The sequence below is a fragment of the Phalaenopsis equestris genome, unplaced genomic scaffold (genome assembly GCF_001263595.1).
Source record: "Phalaenopsis equestris unplaced genomic scaffold, ASM126359v1 Scaffold000840, whole genome shotgun sequence".
In the NCBI taxonomy this organism is placed as follows: domain Eukaryota; kingdom Viridiplantae; phylum Streptophyta; class Magnoliopsida; order Asparagales; family Orchidaceae; genus Phalaenopsis; species Phalaenopsis equestris.
Window position 1 is genome coordinate 2,035,002 of NW_018165280.1, and position 18,426 is coordinate 2,053,427.

Genomic DNA, 18,426 nt, shown 5'->3' on the forward strand with positions numbered 1-18,426 from the left:
TTCTATAATCTGAAAGTGGAATCCAGTTGCGTATAATAGAACTTCGCTTGCGCATACAGCTTCATGTTTCCACAACATGATTCAAATCCTTTACAAATAACAGAGATGATAGACTAAAACGAGAGCTATTGCAACAAGAACAAACTTCAGATCAGAAATCATTAAGATAATTGCAATAATTCGCATCTTCATAAGAAACTTACATAATACAGACAACGTTGCCCATTAAAACCCTTACTTTGAACGAGAAAAAAAGAGAAATCTAATATAAGCATTTCTTAATCGATTGAAGCATAAACCCCAAACGAAATCTTGAAGCTACAATTATAAAGCCTAAAAGCACTTAAGCTCTTTCGCCGCGGATCCGGCGAGCGAGCTGAATGTCCTTTGGCATAATCGTGACCCTCTTGGCGTGAATGGCGCAGAGATTAGTATCCTCAAAAAGCCCAACCAGGTACGCTTCAGAAGCCTCCTGGAGAGCAGCGACAGCAGAGCTCTGGAAGCGGAGATCAGTCTTGAAGTCCTGGGCGATTTCACGCACCAACCTCTGAAATGGAAGCTTGCGGATGAGAAGCTCCGTGCTCTTCTGGTATTTCCTGATCTCTCTGAGAGCCACTGTTCCGGGACGGAAGCGGTGTGGCTTCTTGACGCCGCCGGTGGCCGGAGCAGACTTTCTTGCGGCCTTGGTCGCCAGTTGCTTGCGCGGAGCCTTGCCGCCGGTTGACTTGCGAGCAGTTTGCTTTGTCCTCGCCATGAAGATGAAGAAAGGAGAAGAGTTCAGGAGTAAGAATTTAGGGTTAGGTTTTGTTGTAGAGCAAGTAGAGGTGGATGAGATTGGAGACAAGCATGATATGGGTATTTGTAAGGATGGGGTGACGCGGGTGGCGACTGGTTAAAGTTCAAAAATTCTGGGATTCAGCGGAAAGTAAATATGGATCGTTCGATTGGGTTACAATGAAGGGTGAGGATCTCGTTTTTATGGAGCACGAGGATCGCCAGCTTGGCAATCCTTTTGTTTTTGCGGGTGTCTTGCGTTCCATTTGTGGTCGATGGCAAGTCACTGTGGTTCGACCGCTGAGTGCCATCTATTATAATAATATATTATTATTTTATATTTACAAAAAAAATTCATTTCGTTAAATATAAAATTAAATGGAAGATCAAATACTGGAATTTGTCCGTCAATATTCCCATTTAACTGATAAGCCTCCAACAAATTTTCATCATCAAGCACAAATTTTGAGGTAATACACATATCTCATGTCAATTTTTTTAGCAAAAAAAAATTAAAAACTTTAATTAGAAGTCATAAAATGCTTCAATTTCGGCAAACTTAAAGTCAAACTGACCGGCTCGACGAGACGAAACTAATTGTACTAAAATTGATCAAATCTGAACTAAATCGAGCCAAGATCAAGCCATTAAATATTTTTTTTGAACCTTTCTAGTCACATTTGGAAATTCAAATGGATGTTAAATTTGCGAACTTGTAGTCAAATAGTGTGTCTCGACAAGACAAATCCAACTAACCCAATATCACTCAATTCCAACATCATTAAGACACTCAAAGGTCTATCAAAAACTGTATGATCAAATGAACCTCTTTGGACATTCTGATTTGAGTGGTTCAAATTTCGTCACTAATTGCAGTCGGTGAGAGAGAGCTTGAGGTTTGAAGAAGAGCTTGAAACTTTAAAGAGTTGAAGTCCAGCATCGCTACTGTCATCGTTAACCATCTTTGACTGTCTTCAACCACCATCGGTCACCGCACATTCCTTGCAACAAATTTATCTGCATGTCGACACTATAACTTGGGATGCCTTGTAATATTTTTTCGTCTGTGGTACAAGTGGTCTCAACTGATTATTTTTCTTTATTTGTGTGTATGTTGAGTTTTCATATGATGTTAAGAAAATAATATATTATTCTACTGTCATGAATCTTCTAGCACACATCATTATTATTATAATTTTAGAAACTAAAGGGGAATGAGTACAATTTTTTAATGTGGTTGTAAATTTTTATTAAATTCATGAGATGGACTATAAATTGTTTGAATAAATTAATCTTACCTCATACATTTAATGATAAATAAAAAAAATATTCTTAATTTTAGTAAATTTTAAATAAATTAAATATTAATTACTTATCATTATTTATATATCGTTAATAAATTTTATTATTTGACATGAATTTCGAGACAATGAGCGAAAATCTCAAAACAATTTTTTTAGCAATAAATCTTCAAAGTTGCATTAAAATCCATCTAAAACTCTCATTTCAACAAACTTATAAGTTAAATTGAACGACTCGACGAGACAAACATAATGACACCAAAATTATTCCATTATAAGTCGAATCCAACATGCATCAAATCACTAAACAACATTTGGTAATTTACAAGGGTTAATAAGAGAGTCAAATAGATACTAAATCCAACAAACTTTCGATCAAACTCAGTGTCTCATTGAGATAAATCCAATAATAAATTATAACATTGTCAATATGTCTACTGAATTTTGTGCAATCATGGATGGTCTAGAATTTGTCCTTATTTGTACAAAAGGCACTCCCAAAATTTATAAATAGAGTTGTACTCCATTCATGAAGAGGAGAAATGAGAGAGATTGAAAGCTACAGTTGCACTAGGACAATGAGTCGTATAACAGCGTTGTTTTGAACTGAAGCTCCAACAAACAAGCTCACATGGATGTTGATCACCATTCGTTGGTTGTCAGTGACCATAGTCGACATGCCCCTGTTCGATGGTGTCGATGAATCTTAAGGTGTAACAACACACCTCAAAGATGGTGTAACGACGTAACCCAAATGCAGCTTAAGAATGCACCACCAAGACGGTGGAATGGTACACTCACATACGACGTAACAATGCATCTTGAGTACGGTGTAACTCATCATAATAGCTATTTACAATTTTCATAGCCACAATAAGATAACCTTTGAACATCTAAATTTCTCCTTTTATAGCTCCTCATTATGGCCTAAAGTCCATGTGCTTCACTACCACAACTTCTTACTATGGCTTTTGTGGTCCACAACTCATGCAGGTTGCAACTCTGATCTCTTCAACCAACAAATATTAATACAACTCACAACTGCGTCCTATGTGACTACATACACCCTACGTGGCTCGCAGCTTATGCAACTCTAATCTAATAACATTACGATATCTCAATACGACTTAAGTGAACAACTACAACATACATGACTCACAACTAATGTAGTTCTCAAATCCGCTACGCCCCGCGTCCCCTGACAAGTTGACCCTTTTACCCGTTCCAAGTCGGACCCACTCCACCTCCTCGACCTGCTGCCGACCAGTTGGCCAAATCCAAGCTGGGCCCAGTCTACTTCTCAAGTGTGTCGCACACCATCGGAAAACTTAAGATATTTCTAACTTCTTTTCAATAAGTTTAGCCAATTTTCTGAATGTTGATAATTTTCAGACAAGAAACCAAATCATAAAAAAAGGGGGCAATTGACACTTTATCAATAAATTTTATCATTTACTATGAATCTTAATGGAATTGGTATGAATATCAATGTTTTTTTTAGCAAAAAATCTTTAAACTCAAATTAAAAATCATTTAGCACTCTAATTTTTGTACACTTATAATTAAATTGATCAACTCATGAGACAAACTTAATGCACCAAAATTGTTTCAATTTGAGTCAAATCAAGTTCTAATCAAGCCATTAAACCACATTTGAAAGCTTAGAGTTATTAATTTGAGGGTCAAACAAATTAAAAACCTGACAAACTTTTAGTCACATTGAGCGTATCAATGAAACGAATACAACAAACTCATAATCACTCAATTTTAACATTATTAAGGCATCTAAATATGAACAAAAAGTCATAATATCGCAATGATAACCTCCTTGGCTTTTCCAATTAAATTATCTGAAATCCTTCCTTCTTTGCATAGAAGACACTCACATACTCTATAAATAAAACCTTACCCCCTTCATGAAGAGAAGCGAAGAGAAAAGCACTTGGCTAGATTGAACTTAGAAGTTGATTCATAGTGTTGTTCTAAACCAAAGACCAAACAAACATTTCATGCTCTCACAACCACCAACTACTATCGAGCACCGCTTATCAACCATTACAAACCACCACCAACACCCCTTGTTTTATTGCGTCAAGAATCTTACAATAAAACAATGAACTCTAAAAATGATAAAATGACGCAAGTTAAATAAAGCGCAATTATACGAGGGATTATTGCGTGCGGACACCGCATGCATCTCTGCATGCGGTGCTCGATATTGGCCGTAGATCACGATGATCTACGGCCAAGATAATTTCCGTCTTAAAAAAAAAAATTTTGGGTGGAGCCCACCGAAATACATCAGGACCGTAAATCAGGTGATTTACGGTCCGGATCGGAGGTGCCCGATCCGTATGAAATAATTTTTCCAATTATACACCCAAAAAATGTGGCAACAACACATGAGTTGAGAACCACGTATTCAACTACTCACAACAGTTCGTAGATATAACAATGTCAAGGTGAGTCTCAGTGAAAACGAGCTCCAGGTTGGGGACAGCCATCGAAGGAGGCGCATGGAGAAATGAGGAACATTTGTTAATGTAAAATCGAAATAAAATTTTGGGCCGATAGCTATTTAAGATCAGAGTTTGTACTTAAGGAGCAATTTTTTAACAGATTAAGTGCCGATAGCGCATAATAGAATCTCGCTTGCGCAGATAGCATCATGTTTCCCAACAGAAATCAAAATCTTCAACGAATTAACTAAAATGAGAGACCAACAAAAGATCTATTGCAACAATGGAAAAACATCACATCAGAAACCAGAAGATGACCTAATTGAACCCATCTTCATGACCAACTTACATTATACACACACCGTCGCCCGTATAGAGTTCTAACCTTTGACCAGAAAGAAAAAGAAAAAAAAAACGGGGGAAAAAAAAAAACTAATATGTGCATTTCTTAATCGATTAAAGCATAAACTCCCAACTAAAAAAAGCTAAGGCACCGCGGATCCTGCGAGCGAGTTGAACGTCCTTCGGCATAATCGTAACCCTCTTGCCGTGAATGGCGCAGATATTAGCATCCTCAAAAATCCCGACCAAGTATGCTTCAGAAGCCTCCTGGAGAGCAACGACAGAAGAGCTCTGGAAACGGAGATCAGTATTGAAGTCCTGGGCGATTTCAAGCACCAACCTCTGAAATGGAAGCCTGCGGATGAGCAGCTCCGTGGTGCTCCTCTGGTATTTCCTGATCTCTCTGAGAGCCACTGTTCCGGAACGGAAGCAGTGGGGCTTCTTGACGCCGCCGATCGCCGGAGCAAACTTCCTCGCCGCATTGGTCGCCAGGTGCATGGGCGGAGCCTTCGCGCCGGTTGACTTGCGAGCAGTCAGCTTTGTCCTCACCATGAGGCCGAAGAAACGAAAAGAATTCCGGAGTGAGAGTTTAGGGTTTAGGGGTTTTGTTGCAGAAGAAGTAGAGGCGGATGAAACGGTTTCAGCGCGCGAGAAGGGTATTTATAGTGATGGGGTGTGGTGGGGTAGGGGCTGACCGTAAAAGTTTGGGCATTGACCGGAAGTAAATAATGGACCGTTCGATTGGTCCACGGAGATCGCCAGCGTGGCAATCCTTATGTCTCCGTGCAGGTGTCCTGCGTTCCATCATCCATGCGTGGCCCATGGATCAAACCACAGGCCACGTAGGCCCATCTACATTTTTACAGATAATGATCTGTAATTATTTTCTTAAAACTTAAATTAAAATTTCTTTTTTAAAATAACATTTATAAGAAATTTCATTTCCTTAAGTTTAAATTTGGGATATTTACATGCATGCCATCAAATACCTTTATATTTATAGATCTAATATCTGAGCTTTATTTTGTTATATTTGTAGTATTCAGATCTCTTATATCATAAAAAATAGTACTATTTTAATTTTAAAAATAAGTATTGATGACTAATCAATAAATTTTCATCAACCACAAATCTCTAATGCACATTTTATAAGAAATTCAACAAGTTTGTAGGGACATTGATCGTATTGATAAGGACAGCCCAATAGTCTAACCCGACTCCAATCAAGTACGGATCAATCAGTTGAAGCACAATTAGGGGGCTTTTGATCGTCATTTGATTGGTTGAATAAACTCTAAATGTGTCATGTTTAGAGCCAAATCGAGCGCCTTACAAGAGAAATCCAACAAGTCAAATATCACTTTATTTCAAAATCATCAAGGCACTTAAAATCATTAAGAATTCATCTATAATGAAGAGAGATAATCTTGAACCATTCAATTTTGTGGATAGGGAAGTTACACATAAATTAACCAAGATGATAACAAATAGTCTTCACTATTAGCCCTCAATAAACCTTATTTTGCAGTCGGTGTATTCTAAATATGATAATCATATTTAAAACTTAAATATCTTGTGATAACCATGAGTCTTCATAGCCGCCAACCACAATCGACCGCTACCATGCTTCGTTGCCTATTGTTGGCGACCCATGTTATATTCCAAATACAAATGACGTATCTGAAACTATTATTGAAACCTCAATAATAACCACCGACCTCCATAATCGTCGGCCACTCCTTCTGAGCCACCATCGACTAGCGCCAATGATCATCATTTATTATCGTCAATCCCTATTTACAACCATTATATTTCAAATATGCTTGTTATGGATAGCATTTGTATTTAAGACATGATGAATAACCATCGACCTATGTAGCCCAAACCATCTTCTAACGTCGCATATCAATTACTGTTAACCATCATCGGTCGTCATCATCTGCCGACTTGACCCTTGTTTACAACCGTTGTATTAAGAAATGATTGTTGTGTCTAACTTTTTGATCTTGATATAAAATATACTGGGTGATATGAAATATTTTGGTGATATAAATATAAAAAGAAAATTTAAGTGTTATTATGTAAATATAGGAATCGGGGAACGTGTGTAAATATCCCTAGTATTGTTTAATATAAAGTATCACCGCTAGAGATTTGTTAGGATCTCTTTTAGTCCCACACTGGGAATTGTACTGTTTACAACTCTTTCAAATAAAAACATAAGTGAAGGAAAGCTAGTATTTTTGTATTGCATCGCTGTTTGTAGGGTCCGTTTGGGGCAGTTTGTGCTTGTTTATCTTGAAACGCGGCAAGCGGGCCGGCTGCAGGGGTCGACCCGCAGCCTGCGTTAAGTGCAAAAACCCAAATGCAGTTTCAGATAAGCTGACGAAACGCACGAACGAAACGGTACGGCGGCGTTTTCAATGAAAATGCCGCCCATACTTATAAGCTGCTCCAAACAAACCCTTAAATTGAGTTGTTTATAAAACGTTTGAAAATTTATATTTAATATTAGATTTTTATTTATTTATAGCTTAAATATGTAAATAAAAATATTGAGTTTCAATCTTATCTTAAGGTTTTATCTCAATTTACATTTTAAAATTGAGTTTGTGATTAAATATATGCTTACATTTTTCTTATAATGATTCAGTACTCTATATATATATAGACACAAATAATTTTGAGCTTGCAGGATTTTGAAATTTTCAAACCGATAGATTAATAGGGTAAAGTGATAAGTTATCAATGAATTTTTATCAAATGACACTAATTTCATAATAATTTTATTGACAATGGACTTAATGATATCAAAATTGATTTGATCTATTTTTGAAAGTTTTTCGAACATATTTAGAACATCAAATAAATGTTAACTTTGTCGAATATATAGCCAAATCAAGCATCTCGATAAAATGAATTAAAAGAACTCAAGCTTGCTTAATTGCAACGATGTTTGACATAGAGAACCTCTCCCGTTTGTCCAATCAAAGTTATTCATAGTCTTGCATTAATTGCATCTATAAATTTATGAATAAGTCTCACCCCTCTCAGGCATACGCAGCATTGTGTACGTCAAGAAGGTTATTTAGAGGGAATTGGAGAGTTGTATTCGTGTTATACCCTCTGTAACCTCTCTGTAACCTACCTGTAATATATAAATATATGTAAACTGAAACACAAAACTTACTAGAAGGTACAAGTATGTTATAGAGGATATAACACAGATATAACCCCCCAAAATCCTATGAATAACCTCCATGACGTACGCAGCGCTGCGTACGTCTTACGTGCTCAATTTTTTTCCCTCATGAGGAGGAGTTAAGAGCTTGAAAGGAACTGAAATCCAGTAACACTTTTTGCCGTCATCGGCCACCATCTACTCTGCCGGCCATCACTTGCCGAACGTCGTCAATCGCTATTGATCGTCGTTCGTTCCTTGCAACAAATTCATCTGTACGCCGACGTTGTAATTAAGAAGATTTTGTAATCATTTCCCAACCGTGAGACAAGATATCTCTGTAAAAATTAACTTATAGTGGACTTTTACAACTAGATTAAACTATGTGGTTTTTTCACTTTCAATGTTTTCCACATGAAAAAATTTATGGTATCTCAACCTGTTGTTTTCCTGCATGCAAGTGTGTGTATTCTCGTGCAATGCTAATACGATATTCTATTAATCTATTGCCGCAAATGTTTAGCAGACATCAATATTAAAAGGCAAATTTCAAAATTAATGATGCTTAAATTTTTTGATAAATCTTAAATACTAACAACATCCATCTATATATTTTAATAAAATAAAGAATATTAGTTAATATTCAAATATTAACTATATCTCAATCAAAACAATATTTCGATAGATTTAAAATATTATTCGTAAAATATCACTCATTTTCTTAATTTCGGAAAATCAGCATAATTTTTTAATAAATTCAGCAAATCCACTATAAATTGATTGAATAAATTAACTTTACCTAATAATTTTAATGTTAAATTCAAATTTTAAAGTTTGTTACAACTTTAACAATATTTGAATAGAATTTAGATTTTAATTACTTTTCATTATTGATACGCCATTAATAAGTTTTATCGTTTGACATAATCTCGAGACGATCAACACGAATCCCAAGGCAATTTTTAACAAAAAAAAAACTTTATTTTGAAATTAAAAATAATCCAAAACTCCGACTTCAACAAATTTATAGTCAAATGAACCAGTTCGATTAGACAAACACGATGAGACCAAAATTTGTCTAATCAAGTCAAACAAACTTCGGATCAAGACATTAAAGTACATTTTGATGCTTTGAGTGACGATTTAAATTGTCAAACATATTATAAATCTGATAAGCTAATAATCAATTTAAACATCTTGATGAGATGAATCCAACATGCCTAGGACTGCTCAATTTTGACATTTTTTGGACCCTCAAATGTTCACAAATCATCATGCAATTACATGATTCTCTCTGGGTAGTTCGATGGTGTTTACATGAATCCTTCATTATTTGAAGGGAAGACACTCCCATACTCTATAAAATGGCCCTACCCCTCTCATGAAGAGGAGGGAGGAGGGATTGGAGCTAGAATTGGAAAGGATCAAATCTAAGTGTTATTTTAGATCGAACACCTGATGAATATATTTTGCTCATGCGGTCGCCAACAACTTCTCGTCGGCCTCTGTGGACCACCATCAGTCTCCCATTACTCAATGACATTGATGAAACTTATGATGTAGCAACAAACCCAAAGATTATGCAACAATGCACCACAAATACGATGTAACGACTCATCTCGAATACCGTGTAAAAGCGCACATCAAATATAGTGTAATGATGCACTTTGAAGAGGCTACAACAATGTGCCCAAAAAATGATGTAATAATACACCTAGAGTATGGTGTAACTCCATGCAATAACTGCTTACAATCATCTTAGAATACTGTAAAATTCTCCAAACTCTTGAAGTTCTTCTCTCATAGCTCCCCACTATGTTATATGTCCTCTGTGGTATACTATAATTACAGTTTTTACTACGACCGACGTAGTCCACAACTCATGCATCTCCTAACTTTCATTTCTACGGCTTACAATCATTACTACAACTCATCACTATAGCCTATATGACCAGTTACGACATACATGACCAACAAACGCTCTTGAAGCTACTGCCTACGACCCGCATGGTCGATCACTATGATAGTTTTAAACCACAGACTCCACAACAAGCTAACATTACAATCACTGTCTACAACATTTACAGCAGACTACTACCTCAAAAAATATTCAACGACATTCACAACCCCCTATGACAATTATTATTAAACGAATATTGTGCCTCAACATTATAATTCCATGTTCTCTAATTCAGGAGAAAAGTGCGTCAAAGAACTTAAAAATTCATTAGTGGATTATTTGAAATTAAGATTAAAAGGAATTTTTAGGGTGGTTAAAATATAAAATTTTAAATTTGAGTCGTTAGATTTAAATGATAGGCAAGTAAACGCCCTGTTTTTTTAATGAATATCTATCCAAAAATTTAAAATTAATATGAATTACTATTCAATTCAATAAATTTAATATAACATGATTCAAACAATCAAATTACTACCCGGCCAAATTGCTTAACGGGGTGGAAAAGGAAAAGTTATTCCGTGCGGACATCTCACATGCAGACATGCATGCGGTGTCCGATCTCCACCGTCCATCACGACTTCGATGGGAATTTAAAAAAAAATTAAAAATAAGTCCCACCAAAACTGTGATGGACGGTGAAGATCGGACACCGCAAGGATTCGCATGGAATAACTTTTCATGAAAAGTGGCATACACCAACTCAAAGATAAGGGAAAACATTTACACACAATGTAGTCAGGGTTACCGTTAACATGTTAGCTTCAAACATAAGCTACTTCTAAAAATCCACTTACTTTCCATTTATCCATAAAAGCACCTTCCTGTACAGAAATCTAGTTAGCTTAATAAAATTAAAACTCATAAAACCTGATTATCTAACCTACAACATACAACAGAATGAAGAACAATAATAATAATAAAAAAAAACTGAGATTTACTCATTACAATACAGAGAGAAAAAAAAAAGATCCTTATTCAGGCATTGAAATTACGACTGGTAGCTTCCATTTTCAAAAGAAGATCTTTAATCTCAGCCTCCATCCTCGCCTTCAAACTAACAAAATCATGGTGTGCCTTTTCCAAAGCTTGCAATTCTTCCATCTTCTGCCGACGATTTTCCTCGGCCTCATATAGCTGTAATTTCGCCATTTTTGTTCTGTATTCATCTTCAATCTTCCCATTTTTCGCCGTCGCGATGCACTTCAGCCCGTCGGCCTCTCGTTTAGCATTGTCGGCGCGCTCCTGATACAGCTTAGCCTCGGCCTGCTTGAATCCAACAACTCTCTCCAGTTCATCAACCATTGGTTTCTTTTCAAAGTTTATTTGGAGTAGAGAAGAATCCTTCCTTTGCCTGCAGAGCTGATTGTCATCAGAAGCAGTGTTGTGTTGCAGGCGAGATATTTTGGTTGAAGAAATGGGAGATAACCATGGGGTTTCTTCGATTGGGAAAGCTGCAGCGTTGCCTCTTTGATCGTTGTTTCTGGGTGGTTCTGTGGGAGGGTAGAGAGGAGGAGCAATGTTGGAGCTGGATTCACTTTCTGTAAGTAATGTGATGAAAGAACAGTCCGTAAATTTGCTATAATAAACATGCATTCCACATAATTCTTATGTATTTGCATATCTAACAGCAAAATTTTCATGATTACATACATAATATTTTCATGCTTTAACGCTATGCCACAAATATTTCATATCATCTCCCAAATACCACTATTTTGATTTTTAAAAGTTTAAGAAAAATTTACATTCCTAGTACAAAATTCTATTGTAATCACATATCTAACCCTAAACTTTCATACTTACGTGCTTTAAATCTATGCATAAAAATAATTATTTGAGTTTAAAAGTGATAATAGTGCTATTTTTTATTTGATATTAAAGATATCGAGTGTTATGTGTGTGTAGGTGTGACATATATAAATACATATATATGAAGATATATAAATACATACAAATTATGTGCTACGTACATAAATTCCAGAGGATAAAATACTCATTTTCATCCAAAGATCAGGTGCATTTATGTAAGAAGTGAAGTTTAAGTGTTAGAAATGTCGATACACAGTAACTAAGTGGCAAGTATGTAAATATTTGAATTTAATAAAGAAATACATAAAATTTACATACGTACCACAACTCTTATGGATTTACATATCTAACAATTAAAATTTGATACCTACATTTATAACACTTTGGTGGTACAAACCAATGCATAATAAAATGCATTCGACTCTTCAAAAGTTAAAAAAATATTATTTTTATGTAATGTTAAAAATTTGAGTGTTATGAATGCAAATATTAAAGTTTAGGTGTTTGACAGGTAAATGCATAACAATTTTGTAGCATGTCCGTAAATTTCCCGTAAATATAATGTAAATCTTAGGGAGAAGTAATATAGTTTATAGATAAGAGTTCAACAAGACATAATGCATGGCAACATACGAAGTCAAAACCTTCAGATTATGTTCCCCATGTTCATACACTTTCTTATGGATCGATAAGGTGGGTATGTATGTAAAAATTAAAATATAGGTTGTTAGATATGTTAAATAAATAGGAATTGAGTGGTAGGGATGTAAATCTTCCTACAAATTAGTTTGGTCTTTCCTTGCAACCGCATTTTTATAAATAAAGATTTTATGGCTTGTAACTGGATTAATGAATTACGAATTAAGTGTCTTAAGGAAGTTGAAGGCATTCAAAGGATTACGAGAAAGAAGGCCAATATTTCAAAAGGATCCATAATCCATAATCAAACTCACATCAAATCAATTATTTCTAATACATCATTATGTATCAAAGCATTCATCATTTATATCAATGCGGCTAAGTAAACTGAATACAAATTCGAAAAACCCCACCTTAAATCACTATTCAGCAAAAGTGAAAACTGATACAATGCAGCTTGAGATTAGAAAAGTGAGAAAGGTATGGTATTTGAATCATAAAATGGGATCATCTTTAATCTTTCTTGATGCTTCAATTGGCCACAATATAGGTATGCTCCTAACTACTCATTAAATCTAATACTTTCGTTAATAATTGTGCAGGTTGTGTCAACACTTCTTAACCATAATACCAATTACCAAGCTTTAATAAGAAGCAGATTAAATGGGAATTACATGACCTTGGAATGTATGATTGCTAATTTTAGCGAGTGAGAACCATCTAGTTTGTGTTCGAGAACATCACTTTTTAAACATAGGATTCCATACACAAGAAATTAATGATAATGATAAAACTTGTAAGCCTACCAAAGCTCATATAGTAAACACCAAGTCATCCTAAAAGCCTGCTACATGCTAAATTACGTTCTACTTTATGTATGGATTCAGGGGCAAGTACGCTCAACGCTTCGAGATATTTGTTGGCTCGACAAAGAAATAGCTTTAGGTATTGATAATAAATGTAAGGGGCGTTTACCTTATCTACCACCCCATTCCTATGCATTTACATATCTGACATTTAAACTTTATTTTTTACATTTCTACCGCTCAAATCTTTCATGCCGCATAAAAATTGCCACCATTTTAACCTTTTAAAGGTGAAATGCACCTTCTCATGCATAGATAAAGAGGCGTATATGTAAAAATTAAAATTTAACAGTTAGATATGTAAATAGTTTTTCTCTCTCTTACCTAGCTGGAATTATTTTACCATGGGTCTCTGCCATGGCAAGCCAATCCAGGAATCGAAAATTCAAGTTGAAAACCTTCCAGTTGCTAATTCTCCTCCAATCTCGACTAATGAAGAAGCTCTTCCTATTCCTGCAACTTTGAAGTCGCTCAAAGTAGCACCTTCCGGTTCTATCACGGAAGAGGCTCCTACAAGAACTAGCCGGTTTTTCCAGTGTGAGCTTGATGCCCTTGCAAGACTTCAAGCAGCTATTTCCTCCGCTTTTGCCAGCAAAGCACATTAAGATGCTACTGGCAGCACATTAAGATGCTACTGGCTCGCAGGCATGGAGCAGGCATGGATCGGTGAAGCCTAACGGAGCCTTGAACATGAGCAAGCCATAAACCAAAACAAGTAATAGGTTGCTATCGGTGCACGGGAGAAGGCCATAGGTTTGCTCCCAACCTTCCACAGCAGAAAATCTCGGTAATCTCGAGATTCCCCTTAAAAGCAAGAAGGGTGAGTAGCTGGAAGTCTGGCTGAAATTGATTTCAACGGAGACGATAAGGGGATTCGTGCAGGAACGAAGGTAGGTGCTGACGGTGTATTAGAGTGGTATGTCAGAGCACATTTGACATTTCAGATGGTTAGTATGTAAATTGTAAAGTTTAGGTTTTGATATGTAAATATACTAGTTTCAGGTGGTATGTCTGTAAATCCCCCTAAAATCAATTGCTTCGACAGTAGCTTTTCAAGTGGTAGATTCACAAAAACCTTACAGATAGTTGCAGATGTCTCATATGGGTCATTGATCATCACATATAAATATAATAAAACTTCGAGCAAAAAAAAAAAAAAAAAAATAACGGACATGAACTTCATCTGGTGCCACAAAAAATTTTATCTCATAAAGATGAGAAGTGACAAATGGAGGAACCCAAGAGAAAATAATTGTCCGATACTCAAGAAAAAAAATAATGGGAATAAATGTCACATTTATCAAACTTATTCCATTCAAGTTGGCAAATGAAGTGCATCGATAAAAAAGTAAAAAATCACCTCCAATTGCTTATATCAACACAATAAAACGTTCTATCAGGTTCATATCAAAGCATTAAAAAAATCTATCAACAACTAAACTATAAATGGAAAGACAAAAAAATATACTTCAAGTGACAAGAGAAAATAAAATATGAAATTTGTTATTGAGAAGAACAAGCTTATAATCACAAAAATAAAAAAAATGAAATCAAGCAAATAAAGTGACTCACCTGAAAGAAATGACATGATATTTTTAATCACTTCAGAATGCTTCTTTTTGTCTTCCAGTTTCACCAGCATTTGTCCAGCAACTTGGTACAAACTTTTACCCCTCGTATCATTACTGGTACAGAATATTCTCCTCACATATTGAAGTTCCTTAGCAAGATTTTCAACTTTCCAGTCCTTGGAACACATCTTGAAAACTTCCTTCACAAAGCCATACATCTCTGAAGGATGCCCACAGGCAACACAATGAAACTGCATTTCAGTGGCTCCCGGAGCCACCGAAGAACTTCGGCCATTTTTAATATGAGAACCTCTTAACCCACAATCTGTATGGCACCAATGGAGACACACATCACAGCCCACCCAGCTACAAGTATTAGACGCCATGTCAAACTTGGAACAAATGAGACACATGCAAGCGCTACAAAATCCATTCTTTTTAGAGCAAATTTTGCAATCACAATCATCAACAGGAAGCATGCTCCTACATGCAATATTGTGACATCTCAAGTTGTGATAGATCTCAACAAGATCAGAAGATTGAATATTATTGGATCTCTGAAGAAAATCTGGGAGTCCAGTCTTTAGAGCCACCAATATCTCCAACAGAGTCTTCGGGCATCTTGACATAGTTTCTGCAGTCAAGTCAGATCTTTTCTGGAGGGTACCCTGCAATGCATGTATTTGCCCACGTTTATCCGTGTTAGAAAGCATCTTGCATATAGAATCCTTCAGGTACTCCATGGAATGCTCTGACATATCATGAAGCATCCTCTCCATCACATGTAAGGGTTCTGAGACTATCCTGGTGATGATCCTCTCAACAACACTCAGCACATTAACAACAATCTGTTCACCTTCTCGTTGCTCACTCTTACACAGACTGTTAAAGCTTCTTTCTCTTGTTAACATCCTCTTATCCTTACTGTGCTCAGACAAAGTGTCACGGGATCCAACACTCTGAGGGGAAGACTGCCTTGGGAAACTTGGTTGCCTCAATAATGGGTTTGAGTTCAAATTATGGTGCCCATTCACGCCAGGAATGGAGTCCTGGGAATGGTTACCATTCAAGAGCACTCTATGGAAGAGTGCCCCAGCTCCTCCCTTTCGTTTGGGCTCAATGGATGTCTGAGATTGCCGTATGGTGCCACTGGAAACCTGATCTACACCAGGAAATATAGGACGGCTACCAACTGACTGTTCAAAATTTTCAAAAGAGTTCTGTGTGAGAGAACAGCTAGGATTGTGTACCAATGGTTGAGAACTGGAGAATGAAATTGAATTTGTGAATCCATCAGAGATTGTCCGGAAGGAACATGGGTAAGATTGAATACTCTTTGTACGACCAGGAGAACAGGGGTTTGAGTTTGGAGGCTTAGAATTCTGGTCTAGTGGAACACCCGGTAAGCTGAGAGAGAGGTCCAGTGGTTCCAATTTAAGTTTCTCATTCTTGCTCCTTCCACCAAAAAGCCCACCAATGCTAGCCTTATCTGGTTGAATGATATGATCATGAAAAAATAGTTCAAAGCCTCTGCTGCTACTGGGACCTTCCACAGCATCCTCATCATCGGCTGAATCTGCCATGTTAGAAAGAGAACATGCAATACTTTTGCCCTTGTCTCTTGTATTCTCTAATATTGGCTTCGATGTCAAGTTATTTTCAGATTTAATTTCCTTAACGGAATTACAGTAACCAAGTTCACCAACAGTTTCAGCTTGAAGATCAAAACTTTTTGTTTTCCTTTGCTCCGCCCCAAAACCAACTTGATCAATACCTTTGTCTTTCCTCTGCACAACTTCAAGGTCAACGCAAGTCACCTCTTTCATTTCGTCATCCACTTTAACCTCTCTAAAATGCACTTCTTTTACCATTTCTTCTAAATTTCCATCTAGTGAAGAACTATGAACGTTGGCCAGCTCATCATCCTTGAGCACCGGCTCCACAACCTGATTCTTCGATTCAAGAATAGAAAATTGGGAAGGCAAAGGAGATCTTTCATCACTAAGTATTTCTTTCTTCTCTCTACAAGAAGTATCTTCAGCCAAGTCTTTTTTCTCCCCGCAAGGAATATCTTCAGGCTTTTCCTCTTTATAATTATCTTCAGGCAAGTCCTTTGCTTCCCCTTGCCGTTCAGCAAAACTTTCTCTTTGCCGTCTCAATTCAATAGAGCCTTCTCCTTCCGCTCGTATTTCCTCATTGAATTTCTCGACAATCTCGATCCGATCTTCCTGCAATGTGACATTTCTAGTTATCTGTGTCACTTCAATCTCCATTGATCTCTCCCCATAAGAAGTCCCATTAACAGAATCTGACGTTTTCATACTCAATTGCACGTCCTTGTTCTCTGAACTAGCTTCAGACACATTCTTAATCACATCCTTTTTATCTTTAAAATGTTGGGAGTACCTCTCAGCCTGCGCTCCAGTATCAATAGAAGGCTCGGGTTCAAGCTCCCCTTCTTCCATCTCACTACTGCTGCAGCTCTCCCTTTGAACCTTCTCCAATTTTGCTTTCACAGCCTCACCATCTTTAGACTGCTCCCCGCTGGATGAATCCCTGGACCGCGTCCTGCCCCTATCCTCCGAATCCCTTGCCGGAGACCTCTTCTCCTCATCAGCAGCCTCCTTCCCACAGCTCAATCTCCTCCACGACAAACCCCCAAAGCCTTCCCGCCGGGACCGATCCCTCTCCGATCTAAACCCCTTTGGAAAATCCCTCCTTATGGTCGAAAAGCTCTCCGACCGCTGCATCCGTTCGCTCCCATACGGAACTCGAGGCGACGAAACATGCATCGCCCGATCCACGCCTCCACCGCCATCTCGATACCGATCGAAGATCTTCCGCCTATCAAACCCGTCCACATCGTGGTCGAACCGCTTCCGCGGAGGCCGCATGGCCTCCCGATCTTCATCCATCGATCTGTCGTACAACGAAGAAGACGATCTTCGCAAGCTCTCCGACTTCACATAGAACCGACGGCGCGATGACGAGCGGTCGGCGTCCATCTCTCGCCTCTCCCACTCCTTTCCCACAACATCATCCAGATCCTCGCCGTAGGACCTCAACCTCTTCATCGATTAGAACAGAACAGAAATCCACTTAGACTGCACGAAGACAAGTGAAACTCAAGCTACCTGGCCGCAACCCTAACTTTCTTCGCGGAGCGGTGGCAGGAAGGAGGGAGGCTGAAACCCTACGCCGCAAGTTGACCGTATGAAGAGGATCGACGGAGACGGGTGTCGGCGGGTGATCTCCGACGATGAGAGCGACGGAGCCACCGGGAAATCGCATGGAAGGAGGTGAAGCGGGGAAAGCCAGTGGCGAAAAGGGGCTCGGACACCTCGGCTTTGTTGGAGCTTCCTTCCAGTCAACGCAACTTGTCGCTAAGCCGGACTCCAGAGTGAAAGGGCCAGCTCCCATAATTACGATTCATTAAGGCCAGGCACGGAAGGAGTGATGGACCCACTCCATCATGTCCGCTCTATCAGCCGCGCATAGCCGTCAAAATTTTATATATATATATA

General features: G+C 37.6%; 2 protein-coding genes across 2 annotated transcripts; both read right to left on the reverse strand.

Annotated features, from left to right (window-relative positions):
* Positions 1-151: 151 nt before the first annotated feature.
* Positions 152-5,475, reverse strand: LOC110031564 (histone H3.v1-like). Its single transcript, XM_020734812.1, has 3 exons — positions 4,998-5,475; positions 4,510-4,649; positions 152-888 (listed from the first exon to the last, which is right to left on the reverse strand). The coding sequence occupies exons 1-3, from the start codon at positions 5,426-5,428 to the stop codon at positions 344-346; spliced, it is 1,116 nt and encodes a 371-aa protein (XP_020590471.1). The 5' UTR covers positions 5,429-5,475; the 3' UTR covers positions 152-343.
* A 5,315-nt stretch (positions 5,476-10,790) lies between these two features.
* On the reverse strand, positions 10,791-17,994 carry LOC110031592 (protein OBERON 4). The gene is made up of 2 exons (XM_020734849.1): positions 14,904-17,994; positions 10,791-11,555 (listed from the first exon to the last, which is right to left on the reverse strand). The coding sequence occupies exons 1-2, from the start codon at positions 17,974-17,976 to the stop codon at positions 10,993-10,995; spliced, it is 3,636 nt and encodes a 1,211-aa protein (XP_020590508.1). The 5' UTR covers positions 17,977-17,994; the 3' UTR covers positions 10,791-10,992.
* Positions 17,995-18,426: the final 432 nt, after the last annotated feature.

What these genes read in the sequence shown, in the direction of transcription:
- LOC110031564 (XM_020734812.1), bottom strand. Translation starts at nt 5,428, where the DNA reads ATGGTGAGGACAAAGCTGACTGCTCGCAAGTCAACCGGCGCGAAGGCT. An exon ending in TTTTTTAGTTGGGAGTTTAT is followed by an intron (nt 4,650 to 4,997) that starts GCTTTAATCGAT and finishes GATCTTAAATAG; the next exon opens with CTATCGGCCCAAAATTTTAT. An exon ending in TGTTATATCTACGAACTGTT is followed by an intron (nt 889 to 4,509) that starts GTGAGTAGTTGA and finishes AACTTTAACCAG; the next exon opens with TCGCCACCCGCGTCACCCCA.
- LOC110031592 (XM_020734849.1), bottom strand. Translation starts at nt 17,976, where the DNA reads ATGAAGAGGTTGAGGTCCTACGGCGAGGATCTGGATGATGTTGTGGGA. An exon ending in TATCATGTCATTTCTTTCAG is followed by an intron (nt 11,556 to 14,903) that starts GTGAGTCACTTT and finishes CATTACTTACAG; the next exon opens with AAAGTGAATCCAGCTCCAAC.